The following is a 25,763-nucleotide window of genomic DNA, read 5'->3' on the forward strand; positions in this document are numbered from 1 at the left end:
TAGCCCATCAACCTGGTGATCTTCTGTCCGAGGCTCTTAACTCTTTTCCAGGTCCCTTCTGCAGGTCTTCTTCATATTTATACATGCACTTTACTTTGTCTTCTCCTGATCTTGTTCTTATTTTCCTTCCTTTGATGCTGAAAAGTAGATCTCCGGGGAATTCCCATCTAGCAATGTTTTTATTCCTTCCCAACAAGTCAACCAAATCTCCATAATTAAAACTGAAATTCAAAAGATATTTCCAATCGTGTTCCAAAGTTCCTCCGAGTCTGGCAGTCCCCACAACTCCAATCTCCTTTTGACCCAAGTCCGGGTCCCAGAGGTCAATCTCCATTCCAATTCCAAACGGGGCTCCAATCCTAGAAGTCTGACTTTCTCTAAATTCAGTCTTGGAAAGCATCAACTTATAATCATCCAATTGCAACTGAAAGGCTGGAGCTCTCTGCCTCACCACTTGTGCCACTTTAGGTTCCACAACGAGAACTTTCTCCCCCGCCTTCTCCTCGATTTGCCATGTCGAAATAGATCCCTGTATCGATTCCTGAGTAATTTCTGTATTAATATTGACTTTTTGTGCCAAATTAGTCACTTTTTGTTCCAAATTATCAATTTTTATAGTCCTCGCATCCGTCTTCTTGAAAAGCTGTTCCAGTGAGTCGTTAATCTTGCAAAATGCAACCACTAAGGCTTCTTCTGTCAACATTCTTAGCGAGTCAAGGTCAAATCCAATTTCTCACAGTTTTTATCTTGCAGATGGAAAATTCCCCCAACTCAGCTCTTGTTACAATTTCAGAGGCTTCCTCTAGGGGGAAACAGTTTCTATTTGTATCAATCCTTTTAAGCACAGTTCAAACAATAAAGTTAGTTTCAATTTTCAGTTACTTTTACTCTTTTTTAAACGCAGAAGGAGACAATGGAAACAAGATATTTCCCTTCTTTAACTTACTGTCAACAGACAATCTATTCACAGTCAATGAGCATATCCAAAACTTCAATGCTTACTAGCAGCCCGTTTCCAGGTTCAGAGCAGTGGTAATTTGACTTTCTTCACTCTGTCCTGCAGGCTTACACGATCTTAAATCTCCCCCCTCTTCTCCTGCTTCCAAGGGGGGGTTTAGTGATTTAACCGATGGAAGTTTGATCCTTTATGAGAGACTTTCCAAGGCTTTAGTTTGCAGCCTCTTTGCTTCAATCTATTTACAAAAGGGGGAGGCGGACTTCCTGTTTGAAACCTCCCCATTTCGGTGCCAAATTAAGACGTTTAAAAATCCAATTTTCCGTTCTACTCACGGGTTGTTGTTTTAAGATCAAATTGTCCACAGGAAAAAGTCAGCGCTCTCCTGCAACAGCAACGCGGCTTCACTCCGTGAAAAAAGCAGTCGATTCAAAGCACTGCGCCACTCACCCCCACCTCTCTCCGGATCCCCGAAACCGGGTTTCCCCACGAGTGGGGGGGCGCAAAAGGTGCCAGCCGAATCCCACGTCCACAAGCCTCTCCCGCCTGTGGTTTTTGATGGGTCTCCGCCTTCGCCGTGGCGGCCAGACCCTAATTTCCACGGAGCGGATTCCTCCCCATCAGAGGAATCCAGCCATTGCTGGAGGTGCCTCCCCGGAAGTCCAGTGTATTGGGAACTTTTGAACAGTGTACACTAGCATGCACTCATTCACATTAAGCCACAGTTTGTTTTATCTTGTGGTTTAATGTGATATGTGAAGTAGGTCACAATAATTTGATTATGATACCTTTGTCTAAAACTTAGCAGGAATTACTCTAAAATAACTTTGTTTGAAGGAATGAATGAGTACCATTTGATCTTTTAAAGGTAGCATCCGAGAATATGCTAAATATTAATTGGTTATATGAACCGCCACTGCCACTTTTGACTTCTGTAGAGCTACTGTACTTAATTGGTGCAGATAAAAACGTCATAGACACTGGTTGTATCTGTGTACCTTCACTAAAATTCATTCACTGTGTTCTTATTTATTATTGTATGTGTTTCTTCTTTTAAGGATGTCTGAATTAGTGGAAGTCCCTGAAATCGCCAGAAAACTTTCTTGGGTTGAAAACTACTGGCCAGATGATTCAGTCTTTCCTAAGCCTTTTGTTCAGAAGTACTGCTTAATGGGAGTTCAAGATAGCTACACAGATTTCCATATTGATTTTGGGGGAACTTCTGTCTGGTATCATGTTCTCTGGGTAAGAAAACACTGCTGATTTCTAAATATAGAATGTACAGTATTCATAATGGGTTTTAAAATAATAATCTTGAAGGGTTCTTGCATGGACCAGCCTGGTTCCAACATAACACTAAACCAAACTACAGCTTAGCCCAAATGAGGAAATGCGAAATGAGATTGTGTCTGCTTTGCTCCTTCCCAGTCATTTTGCTGCTTTCATGCGCTAAGTTGTGGGTTGGCTTAATGTTGTGTGCAATATTTCCAGTCAAAAGTGAGCTGTAACTAAGGTTTGTCCTGTGTCTTACAGTTTGTCTGGGAGAGCTAAACCATGAGGCCAGGTTTGGACAACACACTAAGCCAAACCACAGTTTCATACAGCACAATACAGCAGCACAATGATTGGGTAGGAGCTAAATGGCTCATGTTATTATTAATTGAATTTACATATTGCCCTATACCTGAAGGTCTCAGGGTGGTTATGAATGACACTGTTGAAATTGTTAGTTCAATTAAGGTTTTAAGTTTAACCACACTGGGCATTTTGTGACTATTGGCCTGAGAGTTTTAAAATTGTTATTCTGAACACTAATGGGTGTGATAGCTGGAAAAGCTAATAACAACTGATCTCTTCCAACTTCATGCTATTGAGTTGTCTGTTTTGCTATGCCCAGAACATTATTTCTAGGCCTATCATGTTCAGTTGGGAAGGAACCTAAGCATTTTCATTCCTATACCCCATTCCCAACTTACCAAACCTGATGCACTCAAAATGATGTTGGGCTGCAATAGGGTTGATTGGAGTTGCTGTCCAACAACATCTCGGGGCCACCAGTTTGGGAAAGCCTGCTTGATCCCATAATCTTCTACCTCTCCTTAATTGCTACTATCACAGTTTTATTGTGTATCAGAGACAAATTTAACCTCATTCAATATTTTTTATGTATAGGGTGAAAAGATATTCTACTTGATCAAACCTACTGATGAAAATTTGGCAATCTACGAATCTTGGAGTTCATCTGTTACCCAGAGTGAAGTGTATTTTGGAGATAAAGTTGACAAGTGTTACAAGTGTGTAGTGAAGCAAGGACATACTTTATTTGTTCCCACAGGTAAAATGCTTTCCTCAAGGAATTATCATGCTCATATCTGTTGAGTTTGGTGGCTGGTGTTCAGAGGACTCTTTAAAATTCAATTTAAAAAAATATGCTAATGTGTTTAGCAATTATGACCCAATTTAGGATAAGGAAGTTGGGAAATTATTAAAAGTTCCCACTCAGAGGCTGCCTGCTGTGTCTGAAAGATTCGCTGTTCTGGACTTGTCTCCATCCAGTCAGCCTCTGCTGGGTGCCTGAATCTGAATGGGTGTGGCTGAAACATTGAATCTCTCATGACATAGTGGAACAACTTGTCCTTAGAATTGTTAAGAGTGTCTGCATGAATCGCTGCTCTGGGATTTCTCCTTCAGGTGAGGATGCCTGTTCAGATCATTGACTCACACAGACATATAAGGTCTAGACTCCTCTGAGTGTGAGTAACTTCTTTTTCTCACACTCGAGTCTACTTTGAATGTAAAAATAAAGGGTTTCTAAGATTTTTAACTAGGAAACTAAGTATGCCTTAGCTAGTTCTATTTGAAAAGCAACATTTTAAAGCAAAATAATTTAATGTGCAGTGTGTTACGGCAACGACTATGTAACCCTAGTCAACAAAATAAAATATATCTCTGATACTGGGATTTAGTAAATCCTTTGGGAGAGAGCAGTGTGAAATAGTCACCAAGAATATCTCATTATGTCTTTTTCAAACTTGCCTTATTGATGCCAGTACCATGAGGTCACTTATGGTCATGCTTGACTTGTGACAATTCTTTTAGTATGTAAGGTCACATTTATGAGGGATTTATAGGTTGCTACAACTACCACCTTGAAGTGTGCCTGAAAAACTGCCAAACACAGTGCAGATCTTATTACTGGTAAAATGTCCTTCCTAATGTGAAAGAGGGAACCACATTCTTCAGCCAAGAGCTCAGCACAGATGGTATTGTAGAAGTCTAGTCATGGTGTTATGAGAACATAATGGACTCCAGGGCTCCAGAGAAAAAAAATCCAGAGAAGCAATGACCATCCCTCCACTTCTGTGCTGTCTTTTAGAATTTCTGACTGCATTAACTGACCTATTTTGAGCATATATATTGGATATTCTCTTCCATGTACCACTTAATGATTACACATGGGGTGGTTTTTAAATATTGTGCAAGAAACTAACACAAGAAAAATAATAAATTGCAATTATACGAGCTAAGGAGGTTTCTGATACTAGGGTTAAACTCCTTAGACAGTGTTTCCATTCAGTGTGCCATAGACTTCCGTTTCAAGATTGAATTAGATAAAATAAACACTTTTGACTTTTATCCTGGTACTTCAGTTTGTTCCCAGCTGGAGCTGGAAGAGGCTTGGATTTTGGGATTCTCCATTTTCACACACTTTCTTCACCAAACTGCTACACTTAGACAGTTTAATAGGATGTGCATGTCTTTCACCCAGTGTGATTAGTGATGCCAGTATTGTTACAAAACATTATATTGGAGGTCTTCAAAGTATCAGTCCTATCCTGTGTTTTGTTGTAGTCCAAAATGTAGGGCATGTGAAATATTTTGTAGCAGGGATACTCAGGTTCTACTTACCTGTCATTTCAGGCTGGATTCATGCTGTGCTCACTTCTCAGGACTGTATGGCTTTTGGAGGAAACTTTTTGCACAACCTCAATATTGGCATGCAGCTCAGGTTTGTATTGGAGCTTTCTCTTTTTATTATGTATCTTCTCCCATAAGCTTGAAAATATTTTTGTCATTCAGTTGATACATAATTGATTAAATGAGATTAAATGGCACAAGACACTAATAAAAGAGACAATGCTGCTATTTTGCCAGGGGTGGACTGAATATTACAAGAATTATTTCCAGATAGAAATGAATAGTTTGTTCTGTTCCACTTGCCTTTGAAATTAAACAAGATAACATGGAAGATTACATCAGAACAAACTGAAATTTGGCAAGCAAAACTCAGGAACTGGAAAATAAATTCTAATTCCTGCATTACTTGAGAGTAAACTTTTTGTTCTAAGCATACCATAATGGCATAAATTGCTTGAATTCTGTCTGTTTAAAGTTGGGTTTATATATTAGTATTATGAAGTCCAACGTCGCAGCTCAATATGCAACAGAGCTTCAAAAGAGATAAGTCCAGAGCTTAGAAAAGTTCTGCCCAATTTTGTCAAGTTTGATCTTACTACTCTTGACTATAAATCTTGATGTCTCTTGTTTGTCATGGACTGCTTCATTTTGCTGCACACCATATAATTTAGGTGAACACTGTTAAGTGATCAATATTCACACAAAATAATCCTTCTAAATTGTTTATTTAGGTGTTATGAAATGGAGAAAAGGCTAAAAACCCCAGATCTTTTCAAATTCCCTTTCTTTGAAGCCATCTGTTGGTTTGTGGCCAAAAACTTACTGGAAACTTTGAAAGGTAACTCATTTCATGTTTTAAGAAGAACGTGAGGCTAGACTTTTTTCTATCATTTGCGGGAAGACCCATGTCTAATGTACACCAGTCAAACAAGACATAAGTTACTCATAGTTTATAACTGGAAAATGTAAGTGTAGCTACTTTGTTCAGTTTTGATATGACAGAAGCTTTATGGATTAAAAGCATTTGTAGTAAACGATACACATATGATTCATGTGCAGCGGAGTACAAAGGCTTTGACAAAGAAGGCATATGAACCTTTTTCTTTAGAATGTCCTATGTATCTTTAAATATGTGTCAACTGCAGTTATTTATGTGGAAGTGAAAATATATTTGTTTCAGGACCACATTCATGCACAGCCCTCTAAAGTTACAGTTGTCACCTCACTCAAATTATTAACTTGTACGCTGCTTCCCTTAGTCTCTATTAGTCAGTACTCTATGCACCTCCATTTAGGTTCTCTGCCAGTCTCCCCCAAAATAGCTTTTTTCTTAGTAATAAGACTCACATTTAAAAAGTAAATGTAGTCCAAATAGCTGAACTGGGAACTAATAGAAGTTCAAGAAACTGAGGAAAGCAACTGAAGCTGACAAGTAACTAGACTGTTAGCCAACCTCACAAGAGGAGGTTGAACATAAAGCTTAAAAATTTCACCTCCAACACCAAAACTGTTCTGATAATACGGTGTGGGAAGGATATGCTTTTGTGAGTATGCACATGTATAAGAAATGTCCATGGCCACCACCTTAGCACTGAACCCAGGCAGCCAAGTCTTCTTTTTTAATCTGATTTAAAAATCATTTCACTTAGCCACCACCCTGTCAAGGGAGCTTCTACCCAGTGGCGTAGCGTGGGGGGTGCCAGGGGGGCCGGGCGCAACATGGGCGGGGGGCGCGCTCGCACTAGCAGCTCTCTGCCCCTACTAAAATCCACGGGTTAGGGAGCCCGCGCTCGCTCGGCTTGGCGAGGAGGTCGCGGAAGGGGGAGAGCGAAGCCTTCTGCCGCGGGCAAAAAAAGGAGAGGAAGCCGGGTGGGCGGGCGGGCGGGCGGGCTGGCTGGCGGGGGTCTGGCTGCGCCTGCTGCTGCCGGTGCAGGGCAAGGCAAGCAGAGCGAGGAGGAGAGAGAGGGGAAGGGGGGGGGGAAGCAGCTAGGAAACGCTGCGGTGTGGAGGAGGAATCAATTAAGGAGAGAAAGCGAAAAGCCTTGGAGAAAGGGAAAAAAGGAAAGAAAAGAGGCAGCTCCAGGAGAGCGCGGGGGAAAGAGAAGCCTCGCTGCTGCTGCTGCTTGGGAGAGTAAATTACTGTACTTGCCTTGCCCCGGGTTAGGGGGCGCAAATTATTTGCCTTGCCCCGGGTTAGGGGGCGCAAATTACTTGCCTTGCCCCGGGTGCTGATAACCCACGCTACGCCGCTGCTTCTACCCAAAGGAATGCACCACAGAGAGTTCACTCTATATTGTCAAAGATAACACTTACACTTGCTTCTGTGGCTCCAGATACCTACACACACCAGTCTAGTGTCTAGGCAGCTACTCCCAGGTCCACTCTCTATGGAGCAGTTGCAGCAACTGGCGATCACTCTCCCCTCCACCATTTTACATACCTTCCCATGATAGGCTGCTTGCCCATAGCCAGAGACCACACCTGCATAGAAGCTTCCTCTGCTCTTTGCACTTCATTCCTCTGCTGGTTCTGGGAGACTGTGGTGCAGGAGAGGGTGGGGAGGTACCCTGCCCTTCACTTGCCTGGCCTGCCTCTTCCTCCAACTCTGAAACTTCCCCTTCCTCTGATTCTTGTTTCCTGCCTGGTACAGGACCTTTGGGCAGACTGCTTTGAATATATTTTTATCTGTTGGGAGCAGTTTGTTTTTTTTATAAATAAAAATTCAGATGCTGCTCATTGGCCTTCCTTTGGAAGCTAAAGGGCTGCCCCTAAGTCTAAAGAAAGCTTAGTGAACATGCACCTCAGTAGGTTTCTAGTTTTACTCCCCTGCTGATAACAAAGTTTGGAAAGTTACTTTCTACTGAGGCTGAGACTGACTAAAGTTTGTAAGTGTTGATGCTATAAACCCACAGTTTACTCTTCATTGTAGTTTTGAATGCATGAGTAACTTTTTACAGGTTTAAAGGTTGAGAGAGATGTAAATGTAAATACTCATTTGACATTTATATTAATCTAATGTGCAGTGTTTGTCTTTATTTCCAGAACTGAAAGAGGATGGTTTTTACCCTCAAACTTTCTTAGTACAAGGAGTGAAAGCTTTACTTACTGCTTTAAAGTTATGGATGAAAAAAGATGTAAGTTGAAATGTGTAGTCATAATTTTAGTGGGTTTTCTTTCTTTAAAAGAAAAGCCTTTAAAATGCAATACAGCTTCATAAAAATTCTGTATATAAATATGCTGCTGATTTGTATTTGGGGAACTTAACTGCTTATTTTCCTGTTTTACTTAACAGCTGGTAACAGAACATGCCTTTGAAATTCCAGACAATATAAGGCCTGGACAGCTAATTAAAGAACTATCTAAAGTGATTCGTTCTGTAGAGGTAAGAATAAAATACATTGAATATGATTGCAAAATTTGGATAATCACATATGATTACTTTCAGCTTTTGGAGATGCTCTCCTTTAGTTGTGCTCCTCTCTCTTCAAAAATAACTGCTAGTTTGCTGAAATAATCACTTCCAAACTTTTATTACTCATGGTTGGCAAACTGTTTAGGTGCTTATGATTATAAGATACTTATCGAGTATAACCCACCCTATGGTTCTGTCTTAGAATTCAAAGTTTAAGTAATCACATTATGGGGGAATTATAAAGGCAGTTTAGAGTGAATAATGAAATTTGAATTAAATCTTTAGCTGGAGCATAACATTCTCTTTCTCTTACATTTCAGTAGTGGACAGAGTCCCTTAGGGTGCTGTTGTGATAGACAATACAGGAAGAGGATGGAATAATCTAGTTGAAAGTCTTATACTGCTACTTGAAAGTGAAACCTTCTTTCACTTTAAATTGTGTGGAATTGTCAATATAGGCTGCTCTAAATAACTTTCTTTTATTTAAAGGAGGAGAACAGCAAACCAGTTAAAACTCAGGGAATTATTGGTGTGTGCCAAGTTTCGCGTTCATCAAATGAATCCGCCTCCGCCCATCATTCCAGACGAAAAGCAAGGAAGCTACGGGACCATGCCATCAAAACTCCATCTAATTTGGACATCTTGGAGCTCCACACAAGAGAAGTTCTCAAAAGACTAGAGATGTCCCCGTGGGAAGAGGCAAGTACAGAATTGCATATTGGAGCAAAGTAAAGCACAACTAGAACATTTAATGTGCAGGGCAGATGGCAGACGTAAAAATGGGAAGTTGTTGCATTTTTAAAACAAAGACTGTGGGAGGTATAATCATATCACTGGTTAATGTTCAATGAAAATATTATTCTCACTTTTCCACATCATTGAATACCACTGGTTTGGTGAGGAAATAGAGTTGTTGCACTATCCAGGCACATATATCTATATATATTGTGCTGGACACCACAGGTAGGGAGGAGCGACCTCAAAATGCACTTTCCATTTTGGGTGTATGTGAATAGATGAATTTTGAATTACCAAATATAGATGTAGTGTGGCAATAAACGTATACAGTATGGCTACAGTAAAAGAATGTTAAGCCTGGAATTAGACCTTTCAAATACTTCTCCATTTTACCCAAAAAGATCCAGGACAGACCATATTTTGGAAGTTGCCTCTACATACTCTCCTGTGATCTAAAAAGTATTTGGTACCGGAGCTGTTTTAAGAAGAAAAATTAGAAGGGTTTTGCGGTAATGGTGGTCTTTCCCACTGGTATCACTTTTCCTTTAAAACATCTCACCCAAATCCCCAATTACCTCCCATTTCTGGAACCTTAAGTATATAATTCTGCTTGTTCCCAGTGTATAGTTTGTGGGATGGGTTTTTATAGGAGAGGATATATTAATTGCAATTTATCCCTCCAGGTGCCCACGTTTGTGGGTTAAACAGTGTTTTAAAATCCTATCCTGGCAGCAAAATTAAAAGCATAGGTGTTAGGTTGTAAAACCTTGTTTTGAACAAGTCCGGCTATGAAGTAAGCTGGCTCCCCTTTCTTAACCCGCTTAAAAAAGAATCAAGCAACAGACTGGAAAGTAAGCTTAAAAATATAATTTACTTACTTGATGATCATGCATTGGTTCACAGCAAAAGCAGAAGTAAAAACTATGCAGGCAAAATACTTAATATTTACAGTATAATCAGCTTCAGGCATGTGCTGAAGCTGGAGGAAGCAGAGGCATGTCTGCATCCATTGCTGGTCAGAGAGAGAGAGGGAGGAATTACTAAGTGTTCCTTCCTGTTCAGGAGAGAAGGGGAAATGACATCATACAGCGTCCTCTCTACCAGTTATATTTCTATGGTCTGAGTATCTTCTTGTTAGCAATACAGCTTTGTGGACTTAATAATATATGTGCTGAAACGTTGTAAAAATTCATCTGTAATGGCGGTCTTGTGTCTTAAATTATTTCTCAGAGGAAGTACCATCCGTCCATACTTGCAAAGTAGAATAGTTTAGACATGTTAATAGTGAATATGTGTATTAAGCACCAACAATCCAGAGAATGGGAGAGAATTGAGTGTTGTGCAGGAGGAAGGAGTTGCTGCAACTTGGGCCATGTGCGTGAAAGACAATTGTACACATGAAACAGACTTCTCTCTCTGCCGTAATGGCTATTAATAATGCAGGATTTCTTCATTTGCTGGCTGTCAGTGTTTTAAGTGTGGCTTGGCAGTGCACCACAGCTGATGTGGATTACAAAGAGAAATAGCTTATTAAAGTACCATTAACCGTAGGTGAAATCTTTTGTCCCCTTGCTTTAGGACACGGCAAATGGTAAACTGAATGGAAGGTTTAACAAGCCTCTTCAGCCATCTTCTACTGTTCCTGAATGGAGAACGAAGGACAATGATTTACGGCTTTTGCTGTCAAATGGAAGAATAATTAGGTATAAAAACATCAGCATGTAGCTTGCTACATGTAGTTTACTTTAGGCAATTTTGAAAATCCGGCTTGTAGTTAATTGACAGATCTGGGCTGAAAAAGGGATACAGCAAGAAACATCTGTAACCAAACACAGGAATTAAATGTTTGGAGGAACAAAGGGGCACATTTTGCAGGACTGTCTCCAACTTGAGGCAGTTCTGGATAGAGTGCTGCCATAATGGACTTACTTTGTGCGGTGGGGCAGCAGCATTTGAAACCCTGCCAGACGGCTCTTATGTTACCTCCTCCTTAATTTCTCCCAGTGCCCTCAGGAAGCACCATTTGTGGCATTGTGAGCAAATTTAAATGTAGACTAGGTCCAGCTAACTTGCGCTGCTGGAGCTCTGACTTCAGGCATCAGTGTGGGCCCCACTGAGCTCCAGTCCTGCTATTATAGATGGTTTTAAACCTGGTGTCAGGTCTGGAGTCAGATGCAGGTCAGCATGAAGAAGCAGTCTCAGTTGTCAGTGAAGTTAACTCTTTATTCAAGGAAAAGGCATACAACTGAACAACACTTACCATCAGGTCTTGCCCCTATAGAGCAGTTGCCAGGATTGAAGTTCCCTGCCTCCCTCGCCCTTCTAAGGTTCCACTCCCCCAGATGTTTCCCAAGCAGTCTCAAGCTGCATCTGCACTGTTCTGGCCTCTGTTCCTCTCTCCTTGTTATTCAGCACATTCTTGGAGACGGGGTGGGTGGGGAGAGCTGGTCACAGCAGGAGAGGAAGACTCCCTGGATTCTTCTGTAGTCTCTTGACCCTGCTCCTATGTTTCAGCCTCGCAGTCTGAACAGCTCCTTGTCACATGTTCTTCCTGCTCACTATACCCTGTTGACCCTTCAGCATTCAGTACTTCCTTCCATTCTTCTCCCTCTGACAGGTCAGAGGGTCCCATCACCAACCCCCTGGCTCTGAGCCTTTCTTCTCCGGGGTTTCTCTTGGGGGGGGGGGTTTCCCTGCTGGTTTTCACCACCACTCCTCTTCGTCCAGCCAGTCTCTGACACCTGGGCTGGAGAACCTTTTTCAGACTAAGGGCATTACTCATTCATGGGAAAACATTCTGGAGACCATATGCCAGCGGTGGTCTGGGTCAAAGGCAAATGTGGGCAAAGCAATGGGTGTGACTTACATTTGTACAGTAGGATACATTCCACCAATGCAAAAGTCAGGTGTTTCTGCTCCCCACATCTCTTCATCCCCCATATATCCCTTCAGCAGCACAACCCCCCCCCCCAGCAAGCAAGAGGCATTATCCTACTTCAAGAACACATTGAAGGATTGTACAACGCAGAGTGGTGGTAATGTGGCCTTTGGCGAAGGCATGACCTGCAGAGAGTCTTGAGGGCCAACTTGAGAGGCTTGGAAGGTCAAGTTTGGCTTCCTGGCCTGAGGTTTTCCACTCCTGTTTCAAATAATTGAAAATGATTTAAACATTCTGTTAAAGAGAATAACAGCCAACAATTCTGCATAGACTTGGGAAAAATTCTTCAATAGATGAGAAATGATACTGTAAAAGTTCTAGGAAGCAGTGAAAACTGGCTATTACTTCTAAAAAGATGGGGCAAGGCCCCAATGGATCTTTTTTTGGTTTGGTAACAGGTTATTTTATTACAGAGATGAGAGGCAACCTTTCAGAGATCGAAGTCTTTACACCGCAGACAGTGAAGATGAGGATGAAAGAGCAGAGTCAGAGAAGGAAATAACAGTTAAGGCAGAAGAACAGATCTCCCAGGAAGCAGATGGCAGTGTAGATGCTCAGAAACCACTGAACAGTAAGTATGTTTTCTTTGAACTAGAAATCCAGGGCTATTGTATCTGTACTGTTCTTCATTGTTGCTTTGTACTGCTGATCAATGTGGCATCATTCATCAGGGTAGTTAAGCTTCAACTGACAATCGCTCCATTTAGACATAATGATAAATCATGTCTTAGCACTATGTGATTGAGCCTTCCTCTGCTCAGACTTGTGTGCTGTCCCCATTTTCTCCTTTTCCTGCATGACTGGAAGGAGGATTATGGAAGTTTTTACTTTTGATTTTAGTTAGACCAGACCTTCCTCTTTCTTCTGAACCAGAGTTCATGGCTAACACTAACTATACTTAGTTTAAACAAGCCAGCTTCAAAAACCATGAGTTGAAGCTGACTTGTTTTTGAAACTGACCTTAGTCTTGAAGTCCATTCCCTGGTTCAGATTGAAGCAGGGCTTTGGCTGGTTAAAACCCCAAATAAAAAAAATGGAATCCTCATCTTGGCCACATGGGAGGAACATACAAGCTCAGGAGAAGGCCAAGCTCTTTTATACAGCACAATGTCATGGTTTAGTGTCACTTCCAGATGCAGCCAATATTTTAAAAAAGGCTAAAGGTGGGTTATGAGTGTTTGTTAAATTCAGATATGGCTGTGTTCATAGACGTAGGTCAATGTCTTTGGTTAATTGGGAAATACATAGCTAGGAATATCTATGACTCATGAGCTGGATCTGTTGGGGACCTTAGTATAATGAGTTCAAGCAGTATGTTATCCCCATATAAATAAATTATTGTGACTGTCTATGATCACAGGGAAAAAGTCCAATTTGATCAAAGTAGAATTTCTATTGAGAATTCCCTATATATGGAATATATAGTATTTTCTCACAATTACAGTGGCTTTCTGAGGCCAGAAATTAAATTCCTAAGAACTGGGAAGTAACAAATTACTTATTAATTACAAACTTTCATTCCTATACTGCTTAACAGTGGGCATTAAATTCTGTTTTTGGAGTGTGGATATGTGTACTAAGAGTTTCATTGTCTTCAAAGCAATGTACAGTCACAGGATGAAAGGCTCAGTTGGTAGCAGGAACTATAGGGAAGTATGTCCAAATAATATATGGCAAATCTAAAATCCCTCTCTTTTTCTCCTCCAGTGTTCTTTGAAAGTGTGAAATCAGAACTCAGGAATGGAAACTCAGAATACTCTGATATTTCTGATTCAGAAGAATCTGAGCCTGATTGCACTAACCAGGTAAAATACAAGAGTGTCACAGGTGGTATTAAACATTAGAATTCAAAGGACATCTAGCTCTGAATAGTATTAATGACAAAAATGGGCAAGAACAGTTTGTGCCTGGGGGGCGGAGTTAGATGAAAGGTCAGCTAGTATAGATATAAACTGTTTTTTAGGCTGACCCTGTCACAAATCCATTTTCTTTTTAAATTTTATAGATCTGCATCTAAAGTACACCAAGCATACATTTATGTAACATTGTATTGCCTAAGACATGGCTTCCAAATAGAATCCCATCCCATCCTCATAACCCAACATCTCCTCTAGGAATATATATTTAGTCATCCTAACCTTAAGAATTAAACCACAGAGCCTAGGGCTTGCCGATCAGAAGGTCGGCGGTTCGAATCCCCATGATGGGGTGAGCTCCCATTGTTTGGTCCCAGCTCCTGCCCACCTAGCAGTTTAAAACCACGTCAAAGTGCAAGTAGATAAATAGGCACTGCTCCGGCGGGAAGGTAAATGGCGTTTCTGTGCGCTGCTCTGGTTTCACCAGAAGCGGCTTAGTCATGCTGGCCACATGACTCGGAAGCTGTCTGCGGACAAACGCTGGCTCCCTCGGCCTATAGAGCGAGATGGGCACGCAACCCCAGAGTCGTCTGCGACTGGACCTAACTGTCAGGGGTACCTTTACCTTTAACCTTAAGAATTAACTAAGATTAAAATATGAAGTAGAAATTAGTTTTCAAGTTAATGGTATTCATTGTGTTGAAAGTTTTGTTTTCCTCCCACCAGCAAAAAGATTTCTCTCTTGAGGAGTCAGAAAGCTCAGGTGATGAGAAACAGGAAGTAACTTCAAATTTTAGAGAGGAATCTAAAATAACAAATGACCTCTTTCAAACCACGCAGAAGCCATCTAGACATCTAGAAATGACAATTAAAAGGTGAGTAAAAAAAGGGTGGCGGTGGTGAACAATTACAAAATTAATGGAGGTGCTTGAAGCAGATTATATTCATTGCTTTCTGTTAAATAGGAAAATGAAACATTTTAGTCCTGTGATACAGCTTTCTTCTTTCCTCTTATTTTTTAGGGAATGTCCTACCTCGACCAGTACGGAGGAAGAAGCTATTCAGGGCATGCTTTCTATGGCAGGATTGCACTATACCACTTGTTTACCAAGTCATATGCAGAGCACAGACTGCACTGATAGAAGAAGCTCTCTTCAGGAACACAGAAGCTATCCCAAAAGTAGGCATAAAGACAAGCTGTCTTCCCAGAGTCATAAAGCAGAATATGGTATGTTCTCTTGTAGATGTATATTATGCCAAAACTAAAAGATGCAGTCCCCTTCAGGGAATCAAGATCAATGGAATATCTATAGTGGGTTTTTTTGGTCAGATTTAGATTTTCTAGCTTTCTAAGACAGCAGATGGCATCTGACTTCAGCTACTAGTGCACATGCCAGGCTAAAAAGGTCTGTGTAGTTGGGCAGACAGTTTCTAGTAAAAGCAAGTGACTAGACTGCTGGAAACATGCAAGGCCTACATTTCTCCATTACAACTTGAAGCTGGAAGGCATGTGCTTCAAATGCCCTTGTTTCTCTTTCTGATATTAAGTGCCTAAGATACTAACACAAGAAATCTGTTGTGGTTGAATTGATTAATTTATAATTGGGGGCATTGTGCAGAGATTTCAGCAGGTAACTGACAGATGCAGTGACTCATGCATTCTTGCATTAACAGATGGATTTATTTTTCCAGCTAGAGAGGTAATAAAACTCTAAGCATTCGTATTCTCAAATTACTCGATATGAGATTAGGAGTGTAAAAAACTAAAAACTAAAAACCTTACAGGGGCTGCTTATGGGATTAAAGACACCTGTGTGTTAACTGTTTACTAATTCTACCACAGTAGGGTTCTTTAACGTCGTAAATACAACAATTTATATAGATTTTAATGATTGTGAATGAAATTTCATTGGAAGTATAAAATCCAATTTAATACGATGTTCATTTAAAGTTGATAGAAAATACAGGAAAATATCACTAATCCAAGTAGTAGTAGTAGCAGCAGCAGCAGCAACAGCAGCAGTAGGGTTTTTTACATTGAATTTTCCGAGACCATTACTTAGGCTTAAAATGATTTTTTAAAAAATATAAAATTGAGACAATGGCCACATTCAGATGTAATGCTAAGCCACGAGGTCTCCCGCATATTTCACTTCTGTTTTAGTCAAGCAGAGGAACAAACCATGGAATGGCTTACTTTGTGTCATGCCAGAACTGGTGCTTGTAGTTTTTCTCTCCAAGTCTTGTTCTTTGCTTCCTGATTGGATTTGTTTGGGAGAAACCAAGAGGCATGGTGGTTCACACATGATGTTAATCTGGGTTGTTCCTCTGCTTAAATAAGGGAAGAGCGTTCAGTCTATGTGCAAAAGTGCACAGCTTATACACAGGATAACTTGCTTAATCCATAAGTCATAGCTTAGTACTGTGTCTAAACACAGCCATTACCAAAATGTAGCAAAATCAAAATGTAACAGCAGAATAATGAGGGGGTGGGGAAGCATAAAAATATGATTTCAGTAGTAGCTTCTTAATTTGCTGATTCTGGTTTTCTTAAATTAATTTTACTTAATAAATGATAGCCTTTTGTCGGAGGTAAGAAAATCAAAGTGTGGTTTGTTTTATATATAAAAGAATCAACAGTGATGTGAATTTCCTTTATAGAAGTTGGTCAGAATTGCCAGTACTTTGCCCCAGTAACTTGTTTCACCAGTTTAGGGAGATAGCAAGATGTTTGCTTTTAGCAAAACCCAGAAAGCGTAGTAACTTGACAGCTGTGACAGCAGATGTTGTCTCAACTATAATCTGTTTGATGCTTTTCCACCCATCTCTATATCTATGGTTACGAAGAGATGCAGATGGCAAAGGCAAACAGTTTTGATCCAAAATGCTTCAGTTTTGTGGTTTTGTATTGGGGAAGATCTAATGCTGTCTGAAGTATGAAAGGCGTGTACAAGTGGCACAAATGCTACAAGGATCTGATAAGTGTGATATGTTGGTGATCTTTCACTGTGAGCCATTACAGTCACCACTGCAGATTGGAGCTAATCTAGTTTCCATTGTAGATTTATCTACCAGTAGATTTTAATACCTTTTGTGTACAAGCTAGACCGTCCTAAAACATTTTGGGCTGTGGGGTTCCGTGTTAGCATTCTCTTGCCCAAAGAAAACTGCAGACCTATGACTAGGCAATAAGCTATTGCATTATTCTAGTAGGAAGTTTGCCTCAGTGTAAAATTTGTTTTGTTGAACTTCTCTTGGGTTATGCTGGTAGTACACTAGGTGGAATCTGTAGGGGGGAATGAATAACATATAAAATATACTAAGAGCTTCAAATTTCTGTTCAGGTAAGCACATAAAAGAAGAAAAAGATGTGGGAGCTTCAACATTTGCTTCACAATTACATGCAGTTTCTAAAGTAAATCCTCAGGTAAGATTATATTATGTGTCTTAATAAAGCAGCTTGCTGTGTACTGTACACATTAAATCAGGAGTGGGAACTGGATTTGGCCAATTTGCTCTTGGCAGACTGCTTTTGACACGTGGGTGGGGATGCTGTGCCAATCATTGGGCATCCTATACCATTATGTGATTCAACTTCAAAGGAAGAATTAAAATTTAAGGCCAATTGCAAGCCTGCTTTCTGCAGGGGTTAGCTCCACCCAAGAACTCCAATTGAAAGCTGCTGAATGCAGCTGATCCCAGTAGCGCTTGCTTTTGACACCAAATTTAAAAGGTGCCGAATGCAAACTCTTACTTGCAGAGGAACAATTGGGAGCATTCTTTAAGGCTTCCCATCGTTCCTTTGCAGCCTGCCCCACACCTGACTTCATATAACATCCAGTTTGGGGCAGGTGGCTGTGGCTGGGGGAAACAGCCTTGTGGGCCTAGTTTGGGTCACAGGTTGGGGGTTCCTCAAGCTCACACTAAATATTCAGAGGGGTTCCAGATTACAGAATATAACTTTTATTAATTTCCCCTTGCACGTAAGTGCCTCTGCTCTAACATGAATGTACTCTTTGGTGAAGGATGCTGTATAACTTGGACACTTAAGTATTTTTTGCATGTTTTTACAAATAAGTGATAATGTAAGTAAGCAAGTAAGTAAGTAAGTAATTTTTTATTTATATCCCGCCCTCCCTGGCCAAGACCGGGCTCAGGGCAGCTAATACCAAATTTCAAATACATTAAAACACAATCAAACAATTAATTATAAATTAGAATCAGGATAAAATTAAATTACTGCCCACAAATTACAACCATGGGGTCGGGAACCTCAAGTATTCATCAGGGCCGTGCGGAATGTTGGTCCCACATGAGCCAATAAAAGGGCCAAAGAGGTAACTTACAGGGTCCCGGGGGGGGGGGGTCAAACTGGGCCCGGACCAAAGGCCAGGCAGAACAGCTCCGTCTTGCAAGCCCTGCAGAAGGATGTCAAGTCCCACAGGGTCCTGGTCTCCTGTGATAGAACGTTCCACCAGGCTGGGGCCGAAGCCAAAAAGCCTTGGCCCTGGTTGAGGCCAGTTTCACCTCCTTGAGGCCTGGGACCTCCAAGATATTATTATTTGCAGACTGTAAGGTCCTCTGTGGGGCATACGGCAGTCCCATAACTACGGGGGTCCTAGGCCATATAGGGCTTTAAAGGTTAAAACCAGCACCTTAAACCTGACCCTGTACTCCACCTGGAGCCAGTGCAGCTGGTATAGCACTGGATGAATGTGGTCTCACAGCAAGGACCCTGTAAGGAGCCTTGCAGCGGCATTCTGCACCCGCTGCAGTTTCTGGGTCAGCTTCAAGGGCAGCCCCACGTAGAGTGAGTTACAATAATCAAGTCTGGAGGTGACTGTCGCATGGATCACTGTGGCTAGACCAGGGCAAGAAAGATAAGGGACCAGCTGCTTAACACGGTGAAGGTGCAAAAATGCCGCCTTTGCTGTTGCTGCAACCTGCACCTCCATAAAGAGGGAGGCGACTCCTGACAGAAGGTGCTGGCACAAATTGAGCCCCCGCAAGAGATGGGAGTTGGCCCCCCAGTCATGTCGTCCCGACCCAGCCAGAGGACCTCTGTCTTCGAAGGATTTAACTTCAACTGGCTCCCACACAGCCATGCAGGCACAGCTTCCAAGCATCTGGTTAGTGTGTCTGGGGCCAAGTCAGGATGGTCGTCCATCAACAGATGAAGCTGGGTGTCATCAGCATATTGATGACAACCCAGCCCCAAATTCTGGGCAAGGGGGCACATAAAAATGTTTAAAAGCATTGGGGAGAGGATTGCGCCCTGCGGCACTCCACACACCAAGGGGTGCCGTGACAACTCCTCCCCTAGTGCCACCCTTCTCCCCTAGTGCCACCCTCCTCCCCTAGTGCCACCCTCTGTCCCCGACCTGGAAGCAAAGAGCGCAGCCATTGTAAGACTGTGCCCTGAATCCCTACGTTGGCAAGGTGGTAGTCCAAACATTTGTGGTTGACCATGTCGAAGGCTGCTGACAAATCTAAAAGTGGGATGGCAGGGGGAGAGATGCCGAAGTGTGGCATGCAAGGCTGCAGTGGTGTAGGTTACACAAAGAAAGGAAAAGTAGTCAAGTTCACCTATGGGTGCAGTCTACCCACATTTAAGTTCTTTGTTGGTTTCTGAACATAGTGTTGATGTTTTCATATGTTTGTAGGTGTCTCCCATTCATTCAGAATGTAGTTATTGGCTTCCTAGAACAAACTGTTTAAAGTTACAAAAACTGTCTTTCCGGCGGTGTATTCGTTGCATTCCAGAATCAAACTGTTTTTCTCCCTCCATAGGATACAAGTAAAGCTCAGAAATACTTCAAGAAGGAAGGTGCTTCTGAGACCAGTTATAAAATTCCAGAAAACAGGATCCATTTACAAAACAATGCTTTGAACTTCCCCCACGGCAAGTGCATCCAGGACTCGAGCTTGATTGAAGGGGAGTGCAGGCTAAGTGATGGCAGCCTCAGTCCTGACAGGCCATATGGTGAAACATCGTTGTCTGTACCTCTTCATCCAACTAAGCGGCCAGCATCAAATCCACCCCCTATCAACAATCAGGCAACAAAAGGTGGTGTAATCATCTGTGTTTATTTCTTTTAGCCAGAAATCACTGACAATTGATTTTTGCAAAACAAGGTGTAGTGCATGGTTTAAACGATGTGCCCATTCAGAAAATGGGTTCCTACCCAGTCTGCGGTGCCACACAATCAGTCCTTTTTAGATGTTGAATTCCATAATATTTCACATGAGGGGTTAGGTTGTGCACATTTCTTTTTTTTAGCCTTACACACACAGTTTTGTGTGGCACAAAATACATAATAACAACAATAATGACATCCCTTACAAGCCTGTAGTTCAGAACGCTCCGTATACATTGAAATGCATTATATAAATAAGGACTGGTGGTGGTTAGTATTGCAACCTCAAATTTGTACATTTGCCCTTCAGGTGGTTGGTATCGCACAACTATCTAATTGGAGTAGTAGTCAGTATACCGGAAGAATCAGAACAGAGTATAGCTAGTTCCGGACAAGCTTCTGTTGCCTCATATTCCTGTCTAGGAAATCCCATGTTGTGCCAACATGGGGCTGATTTTACTGAGCTATGGAAGTACAAGTGTGAATGGTGGTTAGCAGTACCAACTTTTTCTTTCTTTTTCAGGAAAGCGTCCAAAGAAAGGAATGGCAACTGCCAAGCAGCGCCTAGGGAAGATTCTAAAGCTGAACCGAAATGGCCATGCGCGCTTCTTTGTTTGATGCAGTAGCTTCTACCACTGCTGCTGCTGTCCTTTTTATGCACGGACCAGTACTGAGGGGGAACAGTGCCTGGAGCTTCTGTTTTATTCCTCTGCTTGAAGCAGAATGCATGTACCTTATTAGAACACTGCCTAATGAACAAAAACTCAATGCTGCATTTTCACTGTGCCACACCTGCTCAGCAATAACCATTTGGGAAACAGGGGAATATTCAGAGAGACTATGGACTTGGGAGATGGTCTTTCTTCAGGGCTCAATCATTTTGTTGTTTCTGGTAGCGTCTGAGCTAATTCACGAACAGAAGAGTGTGATGAAGGTGGTTATCAATAATTTATTTGACAGATTATTTTTTTTTGCAACTATTGAATTCATTTTAAAACTATTTATTTGGAAAACTCTTTTTGGGAATTGTGATTTTTATTTTAGATGTTGAGAATGTGAAGGTTTTTGTTTGTCCTTAATGTCTGTCTGTCTTCCGTCTGTCTTGTCTGTCTCCAGTGGAGAGCCACATGAATGATTTACTCTGCATTCAAACAATTGATAACAGGTATAGTCTTAAACATGGATGTGATGCATTAAGTTAAGGCACATGGAATCACATGTTAATTTCCACTCCTTATATAAGCTCTTGACTGGCTTTTGTACTGACTTCTAAAGTACGTATTCTTTGCCAGTTAACCTTTCCCTTCTTGCTCCTCCCTCTTCCTCCTCTCATGTTTTGCCATTTGTTCTGGATGATAAATTGGCATAACGTTACTAAGAGCTCTTTTCACACACGTGTGCTTCCTCCTCCTGCCTATTTGTTTCCATATCATGGAGAACGATTCATGCTAAGCATGGGTAGCTGTAAACCAAGGGTAGCACTACAGCTATTATTGATTTAAGTGTAGACACTTAAGATGCTTTTTTTCTTTTTTTGGAGGAAGGCTATTGCGGCAGAGTATTGCTCGTCTACACATGCCAGCCAATGAAAGGTCTTAAGTTTTTGTATATATGTAAATATGTTTCATAGCTTGCTAAAACTCAGAATGACTATTTTGCGTCATACTTTGCAAATATCCAGTAGTAAATGCCAATTCTGAAATACATGTAAATAACCTAGATGATAAATTTGTATTTTTGTAATATAAAATTGAATATTTAAGCTGTTTTTGGAGGAAAAGGGGAGGCACCTGTACTACTACTTTGGTAAGAGGGCTATTCAGTACTAAAGTGGGAATACTAGGGATACCACTTTGGGTTTCTTCTTCTGTTGATAAAGAGTTAAAGCATGGCCAAAGCTGCTCAGTTGCTTGACTTCTTTTAACTTCAATAAAAACTTCCAAGCCTTCAGGTTATATCAAAAATAAAATATCTTAAAAGTCCCCAAATAGGACTTTTCTGTGCTTAAACAATTTTATATATTCAGTATTTGCTGCATCTATGTGTGTGTATCGGTATTAAACTAGACATAATGACCTTTGTCATCTATCAGAATAGATATTAGTCAGACGTCCTTGGCTACTGCAGTTACTAAGACTTAGCCAAAATTCTCAGTGGAGACATTTCAAGGCTGCAGTCCTTGACAGAGTTCCTAACACTTCCTAACATTTAACTGAATAGGAATTAACCGCATAGCTACATGCAGGATGGTAGCCAAAATAACCAAGGTAGCGATCTTAACTTGGAAATAAGCCCCATTGTAATCATTGGGACTGACCTCTGAGTAAATATGGTTAGTTGTGGAGTGTAAATGGATAAAAATAGGATAATGGGATTGTGGTGTGTCCTAGATTTTGAAAGTTACCACACATTTGTTCTTCACTCTTCTTTCTACTTCAAATTACAGTTTCCCCCCCAGCACTTGTGTGTCCACATTATGTAACTAAAACCAAACTGGATAAGCTGCATGTTGTCAGCATTATAAACAGAGCCAGTTACAGAAAGAGAATTTAATACTAGCTTTTGGAAACACGGAAATTTACTGGTTAATCTGAAATTGCACACTTTTCAGTATTGGTAAGAGAAAATGTTTTTCCCCCAGCAGTCCATATATCTTTTAACTGAGCTACAGATCATTTAAGTTCTCAATTCCCTCTTAAAGTAAAATTACTTGTCCTTTTGGTTTAGACGGAAAAAGCAATTCTAAAGTGAATTTCGAAGCATTTGCATTTCTTCAGTTCTTACTTTAAAATATTCCAGTGAATCCATAGTAGCTAGCAGATCCTATAACTGATCTCCTTTCTCTAAACATATATTGATTACTAAAATATAGCTATGGCCTTATTGGGTGATGGTGGTGGTAGAAGAGAAGAGGGTTTTTTAATGGCTGTTTCCAGTTACTTTTCTCATTCCTCCACCTCTGCCACCCCCACCACTCACTTCCATTGTCATGAGCATGCAAACATATTTTCGTAGACTAAGAGAAATACTTTGTAGTTTCTTCTGACCTTTTGTCTTTCAAATACAAATCGAGGGAAATATCCCCTATTACCACTTTAGTAAGACTTTTACCAAAATGAAGCTTTGGATTAGGCATTAAGATTAATTTTGAGGAAGGTAGAGTACATCAATTGTGTGCACCAAAATAAATTGCTCTGAAGCAATAATTATTTTGGTGGCTTGATCGAGACAAGTCTTGTTTGTGTGTTAATAACTTGCTTGATAGAAACCCTTGCTGCACCAGACTTTTATGTGTAATAGATTGTCTGAATTGGGTGCTATAGTCCTGACTTCATCATTTCACTTCCTTGAGGGACAGGAAACAATGCTAAAGCCATATCTGGCAGAAGGTTAGTGAACCTTATTTTCAAAGAGAAGATATTTTTAAAAAACTGAAACAAGAGCTTCAGCTGTAGGGTGGAATTACAATAGACCTATTCTCTTCTTGGAGTCGTAAGGTGATAGGAATATGTGAAATGAAATGTTTGGGCTTTGCCCAAACAAGAGAGAGAGAGAATCGAAAAGGGCATTGGTATACTGGTGTTTAGTGACATCCCCAGCCACATTTCACTTTATCCAATACTTACTGATAAAGCCAGCCTACAAACTAGCCTCAGTTGACTTCTGTGGTAAGATTTACCTATGCAATCAGTAACAATGACATACAATCATTTTCCAAACCATCTCAGAGGGGTAGAACAAGAAGAGCTGCCTTTCTGGCCACAATCTGAAATGCTTACATAATGTTCTTCAGCCGTACAATGTCATGGTCAGATCAAATAAACTTTACTTCGCCTAAGCTTTTAACATGCCGTAGACTGCCTTCATTTGCCAGGATGTGTAGTCATTAAAGAAACAAAACTTTGTAGGATTTGAGTCATGACTTGACACTTTTGCTTACTCTGTAACTGGTAGCTTGGAAGAAACCCAATGAGACCTAATGCTATAAATGACCAGAGAATCCCCTGCATAATGCCTCTCCTTGCCCACAATTTCTGTGCCACCAAAAATCTCAAGTCATCTTTTTGTGAGGAGAAGAAGAAGAAGAAGAAGAAGAACTTGCATTATTCATACTTCCAGACCATTAAAAACTGTTCATGGCCTTGGGCCTAAGTGAATCCAGGGCAACTTTATTTTGTGTAGTAAATATGAACTGAATTTAAGGGCCTTACCGTTTTGTAGTTTAAACTGGGTTCAGAGCTGCAACATCTGTTTTTTTTCCAAAAAGGCAAAGATCTGTCTACAAAACGAAAGAATCATGCAACACTGGGTGAGAATGAGACGAGCACTGATTAGGAAACGTAGCTGCCGCTGAAGCTGCGTTTCTAACTAGAAAAGGACTTTGAATATAAATTTTAAGCCATAATAGTTTCTTGCTGTGGGAAGGGAATGAAAAATCACTTTAAGAGATTATATTAATATGAATTATCACAGTTTTAACTTTGCCTGTGCTTTGGCATTTTTAAAATATTCATTGCATTTGAAAAAAAAAGGGGTTAGGTCTTGGCTATATTTACTAGTTTTGTAGTAGTGTTTTTGCTGATGTGACTCCCCCCCACACACCCTTTTTCTACTGTCAGTCTGATTTCTAACTTTTTTGAATGTTTGTGAAATAGCTGTCTTTCTGCATAGGGGGTTGTGTGTCCTCTGCTCCTTTTTACAGAAACACACTACTGTGTCGAGTGTTTTGGCTGGGAAATGGGATGCTGCAGCTTTAAGAGCATTTTTTTGATTTATAACAGTGTTTCCCATCCCATTTTTGCCTGCAGGCAGGGAAAGTGTATGTACAGTATTTATTTTGTTTCAATTTTACTTTAATATTTGTAAGTTTATATAAGTAGCTTATTGATTTCTTGTTTGGAAGGACAAGTGGCTTGTTTAAATTTGTATTTGACCATAGTTTCCACTTCCTGTACTTCAAAAATACTGAAATTAAAATCTGTATTGCTTATGTTTTTGATTTCAGCATTCAAGTGTTTAATTTCAGCACACTCATTCAGTGTAAATATTGGATGTGATACAGAATGTGTTGTGGGGGAAAAACCAAACTTAATTCCACTTCTATTTCTGATTTTCTACCACTCTTGGTTTTTGAGCAAAGCTTGAGTTCAGAATGTACTCCCCGGATAGCAATACTAGCTTCACTTATTTCAAAATACTTTTATAGCTTTAGGTTTTCCCCCCACACACACCCTGTCAGTGCTTTCTGGTAACCATGCCAGCAGACTGGCACTATCAAATTTCACCTATAATCAGTTACCTCTCTTTGCAGCGCCTTCCCTAACATCACAGCTTCTAGATGATTTGGACTACAGTACTTTCCGTCCCAGCCAGCATGGTTGATAGGAGCTGTAGTCCAACTGAAGGTCATCTGGTTGGGAAAAAGTGCCTTAGAACATAACAAACCTTGTTGGTTTCCTTAAGCATGTGAATCGGGCTTCTGACTAGAGGCTTGTCTGGTCTTTGACTTTAACACTATAGAGTCATAATTCACAGCAGAATGCAAAGATGCAGCTACGTCCTTTTTTTCTTAAAAAGGGGGTTTGTTACGTACTCACTCCATTTAGGCATATGAAGTGGCATGGCAAAACAATGCCTTCTAGAAAGGAACTTCTGCTGATTAATTCTGGGAATCCAGCATCCACAGGGTTAACTGAATAGAGTTGTTTCCAATATAGGTTTTTAGGCAGAAAATAGTGTGGTGACAATGAGAAATTGTCTGGTGCTTCCTCGTGTGGTTGGCACACATTTCAACAAGAAGCACAGTGCC

At 40.7% G+C, this 25,763-nt stretch overlaps 1 protein-coding gene across 3 annotated transcripts in view; it reads left to right on the top strand.

Moving 5' to 3' along the window:
- Window positions 1-24,953, top strand: part of KDM7A (lysine demethylase 7A) — a 50,921-nt gene extending 25,968 nt beyond the window's left edge. The window contains exons 6-20 of one of the 3 annotated variants that reach the window (XM_081024119.1): window positions 2,014-2,200; window positions 3,128-3,290; window positions 4,877-4,964; window positions 5,605-5,711; window positions 7,916-8,007; window positions 8,166-8,255; window positions 8,775-8,984; window positions 10,602-10,726; window positions 12,360-12,532; window positions 13,669-13,766; window positions 14,544-14,692; window positions 14,840-14,997; window positions 17,162-17,244; window positions 19,608-19,884; window positions 20,478-24,953. In XM_081024119.1, coding sequence (XP_080880245.1) covers window positions 2,014-2,200; window positions 3,128-3,290; window positions 4,877-4,964; window positions 5,605-5,711; window positions 7,916-8,007; window positions 8,166-8,255; window positions 8,775-8,984; window positions 10,602-10,726; window positions 12,360-12,532; window positions 13,669-13,766; window positions 14,544-14,692; window positions 14,840-14,997; window positions 17,162-17,244; window positions 19,608-19,884; window positions 20,478-20,572 — 2,095 coding nt within the window. In that variant the 3' untranslated portion in view covers window positions 20,573-24,953. Of the gene's footprint in view, window positions 1-2,013; window positions 2,201-3,127; window positions 3,291-4,876; window positions 4,965-5,604; window positions 5,712-7,915; window positions 8,008-8,165; window positions 8,256-8,774; window positions 8,985-10,601; window positions 10,727-12,359; window positions 12,533-13,668; window positions 13,767-14,543; window positions 14,693-14,839; window positions 15,046-17,161; window positions 17,245-19,607; window positions 19,885-20,477 lie in introns of all 3 variants that reach the window. The other 2 variants (XM_081024117.1, XM_081024118.1) reach the window with 2 other exon arrangements.
- Window positions 24,954-25,763: the final 810 nt, after the last annotated feature.

The sequence above is a fragment of the Podarcis pityusensis genome (assembly GCF_964106645.2).
Source record: "Podarcis pityusensis genome assembly, chromosome: 10".
Lineage (NCBI taxonomy): Eukaryota > Metazoa > Chordata > Lepidosauria > Squamata > Lacertidae > Podarcis > Podarcis pityusensis.